At 37.2% G+C, this 10,603-nt stretch overlaps 1 protein-coding gene across 5 annotated transcripts in view; it reads left to right on the top strand.

Annotated features, from left to right (window-relative positions):
* TAFA5 (TAFA chemokine like family member 5) overlaps nt 1-9,751 on the top strand; it is a 426,817-nt gene extending 417,066 nt beyond the window's left edge. For 3 of the 5 annotated variants that reach the window (XR_003990659.1, XR_003990660.1, XR_003990661.1), the window contains 2 exons: nt 7,063-7,155; nt 8,495-9,751. Coding sequence is in view for 2 of the 5 variants with exons in the window: in XM_030480317.1 (XP_030336177.1) it covers nt 8,495-8,503 (9 nt within the window). In the remaining 3 variants the exon portion in view is untranslated. The remainder of the gene's footprint in view (nt 1-7,062; nt 7,156-8,494) is intronic. The other 2 variants (XM_030480317.1, XM_030480318.1) reach the window with 1 other exon arrangement.
* Nucleotides 9,752-10,603: the final 852 nt, after the last annotated feature.

Here is a 10,603-nt window from a genome sequence, read left to right on the forward strand (position 1 = left end):
TAGAAAATTCCTTGACATTTGCCACAGTTTATTTTTCCTCTTTTGTTGTTTGTTTTCAGGCTACTGCAGAAATCTGATTACCACAGCACAGCTTGCCAAAATATCACAGAAATGGGGTAGGGAGGGCGATGGTGATCTTGCCAAAGAATTTAGATCCAATATGCTGCACAGTGAACAGAGTGCTCTGCCTCCAGTAGATAGTGACACACTGGTTGGTTTTTGAACTACTGCATTGTATGCATCCCTAGGTTTGTTAGGTTTAAATATGCTTGCACCCCTAATCAAAACACTACACAGTATAATATATTTAGGTATCTGCTTGTCTGCTTTGCCAACTAAGGTATTAAAAATGTTTTAATTGGCTAGTTTGGAATAATGATCCTGAAATTCCCGTCTCATCCTTCTTTCCAGCTTTGCCATAGTCATGCAAAACTTAAAACTGAAGGATGTGCATAGGTGTACAAAAGGATATTTTAGATGGGATCGTTATCTTTCACTTTCCTGAAGAACCTTACTGTTTCTGTGGTGAGGTGTTTCAGGGAAGAATTTTTCACATTTTATAATGTGTGTTCGAGGCCAGGAACTAAATCTCATAAACCTGTTAACAAGGGTGTAACAATCTGTTAGGCTGGGAATTTTTGGTTTTGCAAAGTGAGTAGAATCAATGTTTAAAAAGCTGAATTAATTTGTGCTGAGACATGCTTGTGTTGTTTTCCATGTATAAATTCTGGTTTAGAAATTTTTTCCTTGGAAAAATGTACCTTTTGAAGGGGGTGTAAGGACTAAGAGCAGTGCTGAGCTTTCTTCTATTTACATGGCCACATACATTTGAGCTTTACTGAAGACCATACTTGCTTTTCTGTTTGCAGTGGATGCCTGTGTGTTATTTCTATAGAAGAATGCTGTACATGTTCTTACATTTGTTTTCAAACAGGGCTATGAGAGAATAAAAACCCTCCTGTATTCTTCTTACCTGACCTGCATATATCTGTTTCTCCTCTACTCACTCCCCACAGTTGTCCACTTACTACTTTCTCTTCAAGTCATAGGCAAAGGCTAAGCAGAGCAATTTTAAATACAGAGATTTATTTCCCATACATATTTATAAAGATTGCTTGTTAAAGTCATCTGCTGTGCTACATTGCTTTCTGGAATGATGCAAAACATGACTGCTTTCTTAAGCAATAAATTGTCAGATGGAATACATAACGCAGACATAGTATCTCGCTGGTGAACACTGACTATTCAGTTCCTTCACTAGCAATTGGACTTTCTATTTAAAGCTCATGCTTTGTAAGTCAGAATTACCTCTTTTAATGGATGAAATATCCTAAATATTCCATCTAAAAGCATGTTGCCTTTTCAATGTATTATTCATCTAAGTTTAACTATTTTCACAATCAATCCTAGGAAATCACTGTTCCAGTTTCTACTGCGAGTGTGAGACTTTGCTCCAGACCAGCTGCCTGTCAATCAGATGTCACTCACACATATTCCTGAACAATCTTCTCCTCTAATTAGAGATGAAAAAGTAACAGTTTAGATTTGTTTGTGGACTTCAGTGCTGACTAATAGGGGTTGTTGGGGGTTTTCTTTCCTTTTTTTCCATTAAGTAGATTAGTAACTTTATAATTCAAATTCACATCACCCTTTTCATGAGATAGTCTGTTGTGGCAATACAAGCATTATTTTATGGAAGATCATTATATTTAATAGATTTTTATTAGCACACAAATATTTAAGGCACTTTTTCACAGTAATATTTTCTGTAATTACAGTTATGTCTTTGTTAAGATTTTTTAATATATAAAGAGTATGCTTTCAATATAGGCATGTAGGTACGAATATTCAGAATTCAGTATACATAAAGTTACTGCATGTAAATAGAGTCCTAGGTTCATTGGTGATTTAATTTGAACCTGTCTTCTACTTTAGAGAAAAGTCTCAGGAATAGTAAATCCAGGTTATTTTTTCAGTACCCTAAGGAAAGCCCCTGGCTGTTCTTACACATTTTCAATTGTGCTAATATTGCAGTTGCTTTTGTTTGAAGAGTAAAAGGGAGGGAGAGAAGTAGTCATTTTTCAAGTTTACAATTCTGTGCCAGTTACAAACCTTTCTTAGTTTTAGCTGCTACTAAACTTCATATAGATGTACGCCTTTAACCATTTTAAAAGAGCAAAGAGAAATCAGATACAATTGGGTTACTTTGCTAGAGTTAAGTGCATTTGGTTTTTACCCAGCACATTAGAGATGGAGACACTCTGGTTTGCATTGTTATGCCTTACAAAATGTGTGATCCTCTTCATCATACCCTCTTTCTATCCATGTTGCTTCAAGGAGCTGGCTTTAGACTTTCATGGAGGCAGAATGAGACCTGCCTGGCTTTTTCATTGTCCGCAACAGCCCTAAATGCTACTCCATGATCACCTTTGTGCTCAACAGCTTTGAATGTTCTGAGCACAGATACTCTTGCTGCCACCTCTTCTGCCACTTCCATTGCTTTTTCTTTGCGTATGTTCAGATGCTGCAAAGCAAGCTTGCATTATTGTATATACCTAAGGCTGAGCTCTTAAACAGGGGTCACTTACATGACCCATGGTCAGATATATTTCAGCTGCATTACAACACTTGGTTCTAACATTTTCATTCATTGTAAGGATTATCTAGCTATAAGAACAGTCCCACTGCCTTCACTAGTATGGCTTATGGAGTAATGGGCAGTTCAGTAGAAGGAAGGAGTGTATGATCTGACCTAGCACATTCCGAGATCTTGTAAGTTCAAAAAAGATAATATGAGACAAACAGGATTTTAACAGAAAAGGAAATGAATAATCAAGGTGATAGTCCTGGCAGATGGTCAGGGCAAATTGAGAAGGTAGGGCTAGGAGTGTTATTTAAGAGGAAATGGCACTTTCTGGTTTTAGTTCTGGACAGATCATTAATATTAAAATAATTCTTATTGGAAAAAATATCTCATTTGCAAAGAGTCTCAGAGTTGGAATAAATACTTCTTTCTGTGCTTGACTTGAATAGTAGAAGTGATTAAAAAAACCCAACCCAGACAGTGGATGTTAAAAAAGGGCATGTTCTCCTAGAAGGTGGCTAGTGATTGGATTCTGCTGTCTGTGACTCATGAATGCTACTTTGTTCGAGTGCAGCACAGGAAAGTATATCTGTGTACCTAATATGCTAGGCTGCTTTTTATAAACATTCACGCACAAGCACAGATACTAAATTTGATCAATGTTATTATTCCTAGTTCTGCAGGTACTACATTTGAGGAGTCCTTCCTGTAGCCAGGTCAGTGAGACAGAATACAGCACTACTAAGTATGGTAGCGTCCATGCTTCTTTATCTTATTCCTAATAGCTGCAGACGCTTTAAAGTTAGATTAACTTGTATTTTCCTGAAGACTAAACAGTTCAATTTGCATATATGAACAGCATGGAGAAGGGGAGACGAAGGGAGAAAAACAGAATAAATTTTCAGGAGGGACTATGGGAGTTCTCATAAATACAACAGGTCATAGCTACTGCTTGGATCATCACCAGAAATTTACATTTTTATTCCCATAAAGCATGAGGTATCTTGCAAGGCAGCATAAGGTTTTCCTTGGGCATTTTAATGCTTTTATATCTTTCTTTCTGCATTATACATGCTTAGTTATTCAGGGACCTAGAACAGACAGCTGCAGAAGCAGAGGGGAAAGACACGTTGTTTATCTGACTTGCCATCAGTTGGTAAAAGGTTTGAAACTGTTTCCATTATGAGTAGGTTTGTGAGGCAGAGACTGGCCCAGCCTACATCCGTCTCTGTGAATTAACTTTGTGCAAAAAACCCTAAGCCAAAACCAAAAGCCATTTACATTGATGTGTGCTGTACAGAATCCTAAGACTCACAGAGGCATTTTTAAGACTGTAGTTGAAAGTGCACAATACACAGTTTAGACAAGTAGTTCATCTGCTAGGCAACACTGAAATCTTTTTAATATGACCAATTTCTCTGTAGGCATCCAGAAAATTTCCAGAAATCAGTGTTGGAAACATGATAGATAGTTCAGAGTTGTCATCATTGAGTGTCAATATAACTTCAACAGGCAATCATGTAAAAGCACTTGGCTACTGTGGCAAAAATAACGACTTTGGTTCACTCGGCCTTTCGTTTTTATTCTAAAAATACAGAGTGGAAACCAGATGAAACTGCTAAGGTTTTGCCAGGCTTGACATGGAATTGTTGTTTTTTATGCAGGTTGCATTTAAAATAAAACGTCAGGCGAGGCGTACTTGAAACTCAGTCCTAACTCTGAAAACATTTGCCAGTTATAGCAAGTCTGGCTCAGTTTTCTGGTTTGTGATGAGAAATTAAAACATTTTGTCACTAAGTTCAATCTTAGATACCACACTGAAGGACAGACAGAGGGTTTTGGGTGAGTTTCTTTTGATGGAAACCCTGTCAGAAAATCACCACATATTCCCAGTTCCTCAAGGTGGCTTGCATAATGTTTTGTCTTTGTCTTTGACCCATAGGAATGAACCAGTAGATTATTTTATTTGCCATTAGGGCAGAGTTGGAGATAGACCATCCCTTATTCTACTCCCTCCAGAGTAAGAGGAATTAAGTGGAGTATGTAACAGTTGTATAAACACAACATATTCAACCCATTCAAAAACTATAATAAGATATATGTGGTCATATGAAATGCATTGTTTCTTATGTTTTGGATTATCTATTAATATGCAGTCAGGAAAATGATTTTTCCTCTTGAGCAGAATTCTGGGGTGCACACAGGAACTTGGGCTTCCATCACGTATAAAAATCAGATAACATATGGTAATATTTTAGTGCCTGGTACTAGACACTCACTCAATATCTCAAAGTTGAACAAACTCAAGAGTTCTCCAAACATACAGCCAGAACATCTGACTCCTTCAGAAGGAAGTGAATATGCTGTCTAAAGCACAGAGGAGAAATTCTGGCTTCACTGAAGTCAGTGACAGACAGACTTGTGCAATGGTACCTGATGGCAGCCTAGAACTGCCATGAGTCCTGTGTAGAGATGGACAGAAAAGAAAATCTTGTAGTATGCGATTGGTACCCAGACTCTCTTTAATTTGATGCTGCTGCAAATTTCCTAAGTGAAGGGAAAAAAAGAAACAAAGGGTACTGAGGGAGCTGGCAATGGTCCTAACCGAGCCACTTCCCATCATTTCTCAGCAATCCTGGCTAACCGTGGAGGTCCCAGTTGGCTGGAGGTTAGCAAATGTGACACCCATCCACAAGAAGGGATGGAAGGACAGTATGGGGAACTACAGGCCTATCAGCCTGACCTCTGTGCAGGGGAAGATTATGGAGCAGATCCTTTTGAATGCCTTCACACAGCTGTACAGGAAACCAGGTGATCAAGCCCAGTCAGCATGGATTTACAAAAGACAGGTCCTGCTTGATTAACCTGGTGTCCTTCTATGACAAGATGACCCCTTTAGCAGATGAGGAAAGGCTGTCGATGTTGTCTATCCAGACTTTACTAAAGCTTTTGACCCTATTCCTCACAGCATTCCCCTGGAGAAACTGGCTGCTCATGGTTGAGGTGCTGGATCATGTCCAGAGAAGGGAAATGAAGCTGGTGAAGGGTCTAGAGAACAAGTCCTGTGATTAGTGGCTGAGGGAACTGGGGTTGTTTAGCCTGGAGAAAAGGAGGCTTAGGGGAGACCTTATCGCTATCTACAACTACCTGAAAGGGGGTTGTACTGAGGTGGGTGTTGGTCTCTTCTCCGAAGTTACAAGGGATAGGACAAAAGGAAATGGACTCAAGTTGCACCGGGACAGGGTTAGTTTGAGTATTAGGAAAAAATTCTTCACTGAAAGTGTTGTCAAGCACTGGAACAGGCTGCCCAGGGAAGCTGTGGAGTCAGCATCCCTGGAGGTGTTTAAAAGACGTGTAGATGTGGCACCTAGGGACATGATTTAGTGGTGGACTTGACAGTGTTAGGTTAACAGTTGGACTTGATCTTAAAGCTCTTTTCCCACCTAAGCAATTGTGTGATTCTATTCTATGGTTTGAACTTTTAGTATAAATAATAAAGAAGTCCCTTTTATGGTCATTTTGAGAATCTCTCTTTTCTCTTGCTTGATCTGTCTGGTTTTCTGAGGAGTGATTATCTATAATGAGGAATGCAAGGGAAAAGAACAGGAGGTGGCAGGGTAGGTGTACATTCTCTTCCTCTTTGGACTCTTCATGCTCTCTTCTATCCTCTGTCTCCTTTCTATCACTTTTTCCTATTACCTATCTTACTTCTTTTTCATGCCTTCGTTAATAAATGATGTTTAAACTTTCCTAGCTAACCTATGCCTTCTCTCCCCTCCGCCCCCATTCCATTTTCTCCTGTCATTGTCCAAAGTTGTAAATTCACATCCTGTTCTCTAATCTGTTCCTCTTCCTGTCATCACTTTATTTCAAACTTGCTCTCTGCCCTGTCTCAGCATTTTTAAAATGCATAATTGTCTCCCCTCTTCTCTCCTTCTTTTAAAGTGTTGATACCATATTCACGCAGCAGGGATGTGTGAAGTAGAGACAGGGATAGCAAGTCTGGAAGGAAGCTTTTATATCCATAAAAATGACAAAGCAGCAGGTATCTGCAAATGAATGTAGTTGTATCTGAATTCTCTCTCCATCCTGGGACCAATATTGGTGGAGAAGCACACTGTGAAAACACCACACAGCCCATCAGCAGTTTACGCTGTTGCTTTTAGCTTTAGGCCACTCCAGCATAATTCAGGAAAGATGTATCTAACTCAGCCTAATTCTTAACCCAATAGTAGTTTACTTTCAAACTTAATAAACCATAAGTCTTCTGTGTCTTGCTGGCTGAAAAATATGACTACCTTTAAAGTTGTGTTCTTTTCTAATGGGAAGAGAAATAGGGGGCATATTGGAAACCCCAAGAAAGAGTATAAAGGGGAAACAGAACAATTAATGGAAGCAAAACTTTAATTTCTCTTGCTGAACGTATATTTAAAAAAGGGGAATATACCACAATAATCAACCAGGTTTTTTGCCTTCAGCCTGTCTGAGGCCATGTGGTTTGGAGATCTGATCACTAGTCCGAAAAGGAAAGGCTGTTTGCAAGATTTCTGGGGTGTTTTTTCCTGGAAAAGGTGAGAGGACAAAAGCAGAAATCTGTGACATACACTTTATGCCTTATAAGGAAAGTATTCGTCTATCTATGTCTGTCTGTCTGTCTATCTATCTATCTTTCTGCATACATACATAGGGAGATCCATATGTTTCAAGCTGTCACTAAATTGATTTGGAGGCAGGTATTTCTTTAATTTAATGCTCTGAGAGTTAGGTTAAAAACTATAAATCTAATACACGGCTTGAACCAAGTGAATTGTATTTTCTTATTTGTTTTGCTCTTTCACATTCACTGTTCAATATTTTCTGGAGTTATGCATGGTATTTCCATCAGTAAACAGTTCTGACTGTTTGGAGACAGAACAATGCCAAAGTAGAAGATAGTGTTTGAGCATTCAAACAGCATTTTGCAACCATCATGCTTGCTTAATACATCTCAAAACATTTTGTCTTGTACAATATCTGTGTAATTTTGAAACCATTTCTAAACTGTTATTTTGGGTAAGCATGAGTAGCTGGCTCCTTGTTGTATAAAATCAGTCATCACTTTCTCATTTGTCTTAGAGCTGTCATCTTGTTTTCTTTAATAGTGTGAACTTTGGTTCTGTTTCTCTTTCAAACCTCTGTTTTCATTCAATTTTTTTTTTAACAGGTTCATCAGGCAGTCCTTTACCCATATCCATTCTTTTATAGGGTTTTGTTGGGGTGTTTGTTGTGGATTTGTTTTTTTTTTTCAATTGCTGTGCTACTAAAACAATTTTCCGATTAAATCGACTATTGATAAGCATTATTTACATTAATTTGCATTTGTAATAGCATCGCTAGAGGGCAGTATTGATTAAATGAGGTGCACTCTAGTGCTCATTGGAAACTTACATGCAGAAAAGCCTCCAGTACAAACATCCTTGCATTGTTAATAAATGGTCATGGCTTTCACGTCCATTTTTCATCATATCGCATACGTGAAAAGTAAATAGTCATCTTTATTGCCATGTGTATTAGATATTGTTATCTGTAACTTTAATGCAGGTAAAAGAACATTCTGTGATATTATTTTTATTAAAAGGAATGCGTATGGAGCTTAGTAGAAAATATATGGCATTGAAGTTATTGTAAATTATTTCTATTCATGAGTTTATTAGAAATAATTATTAAAGTGATAAATATAATAAATTAAAATATAGGTTTGTTCATATGTTGTTTCTCAGAAGAAATGTTTGCTGTGAAAAATAAATATCTTATAATTCATTAACTGTTAATTCATTAATCTCAGTACAGTATATTTGAAAATAATGGACAGCAAAGATAACTAGGATTTTATCTTAAGACACTGACTCATTTGTTCTTATTGATTTACAGGTCTCCTGACAAATGCAGCAACACAGAATCCTCGTAGGAGTGGTTTAGGCTCTGTGTGAGCTACTTAGTCAAGTTTCACTGCTGTTGATCATCATCCGTTATATGTCATCAACTCAACTGTCTGTTTCTCTGTATCTCATGAATGACAGCATAATTCCTCTACATTATGAGCTAAAGTTTGTTCTACCATATTAAGGATCACTGGACTAAGGAATCTAGAAAAAGAGATATGCTTGGGCATTAGCAATACAAAAAAGTTCATGGTTAACGTTTCATCTGCGTTATACACCACTGCTGGACTTGCTGTTACCTACATGTTTTAATTCGAAGAGTCTGCTACAATGAAGAGTATCATCCCAGTCAGCCTTAGAGAAGACTGTTTTGCCTATGGGAGGACACTGAAGTGCAAAAGAGAAACTCTTCTTGTGCCCTAAACTGTCTGAATTGCTTTTATTTTCTTATGCTTTCAGTATATACAATAGACCAAAGAGCAAAATCTATTTTAAAGTGGACACAATCTTACTGTTAACAGAGTTATGTCACTAAATTGTAGGAGGTCTCCACAAAGACATGATCCCAGCTTTCACAAAGCTGAGATGTTGTTCAGCAGAAGTCTTTATGGAAAACTGCAGTAAAAACTAACTCAGAGACCTACTCTTGAAATGCCACGTTCGAGAGAACATAATGGAGCACTGAGTTTGAAAAACTTGGACAAAAAGAACACAAACTGTCTACATGGCACCTTTATTCCTCTGTACTTAGATTGACTTTCTCGTACTAAAATCATTTTCAGTTTTAACCAGTTAAACATGCCTCTTCTACAGTTCCATTTTTGATAGTTAAAGTTGGATAATACGGTATTTGCAAAGAGCATGTTTGGTCATCTGTGGCCTATGTCTCATCTGAAACACCATTTAGCACCAGAAAGCAAATTAAAGAGAAAACAAAAAGTAACACTTGTTTGAAAGAGATCATTAAATGTATTTTGAAAAGCCTAAAGTTATATATTTAACAGTTTTTATATGTTGTATATTTGTAGAAAATCCTATTTAACAATTAACGTGATAACTCTGACGGTCATGCCAAGTGGTTCAGAGTTAAGTTGTGTTTTATTACTTCAGTTGTCTCTGAAGTGGCTGGTATCGTTTGCTTTCTTCCATTGGGACATTCTGGATGTAAAGCATGACCAGAGAGGACTGTGTTGAAAAAGCAAAGAATAATGTTGTTTATATTACATAAATGCATTCAACCATTGCACTGTTGGAAGGCATTTTTTATTTTTTATTTTTATTTTTTGTCTTTATGTACTGATAAAAATAGAGTGTAAAATATTTTACTCATTGCTCTTCATAGCAAGGTTTCTTTCTCCTTTCTTTTTATCTTTCTTTTTTTCTTTCTCTTTCTTTCTTTCTTTCTTTCTTTCTTTCTTTCTTTCTTTCTCTTTCTTTCTTTCTTTCTTTCTTTCTCTTTCTTTTTTCTTTCTTTTTTCTTTTCTTTCTTTCTTTATTTCTTTCTTTTTCTTTTTTCCTTCCTTCCTTCCTTCCTTCCTTCCTTCCTTCCTTCCTTCCTTCCTTCCTTCCTTCCTTCCTTCCTTCCTTCCTTCCTTCCTTCTCTCCTTCCTTCTCTCCTTCCTTCTTTCCTTCTTTTTCTTTCTTCCTTTTCTTTTCTTTCCCATTCCTTTCTTTCTTTCCTTTCTTTTAGTCTCCCTTTCTCTCTCTCTCTCTCTCCCTCCCCACCTCTCCCTCACCCCCTTCTTTTTAATGTAAAAGTCAGTTTGAAGCCTGTTCCTTGGTCCCATTTTCAGTGTTTTACCTCGTTGTTAGAAAGCCCACATTTTTGGCATTATTGGTTAGTGAAAATTTAGCAAAGACAGCATAGATGAGGCAGAAATTTTGATAAAACAGAGAAACAAACAAAACTTTATTCCCTTTTCGGTATGTAAGTTTGATACATATTCGTATGATGCAATCAACAAGGGAGCTTAATTTCTTCCTGGAAAATATATTATGGTTTCAAGTATACTACCTAATATTCCAATTAACTTTTAGTGTTATGCTAGTTCTATTCTACTAAAGAAAAATATATAGAGATTGTTCAAGTGACCATAGG

Source organism: Strigops habroptila, chromosome 3, assembly GCF_004027225.2.
Source record: "Strigops habroptila isolate Jane chromosome 3, bStrHab1.2.pri, whole genome shotgun sequence".
NCBI classification, from domain to species: domain Eukaryota; kingdom Metazoa; phylum Chordata; class Aves; order Psittaciformes; family Psittacidae; genus Strigops; species Strigops habroptila.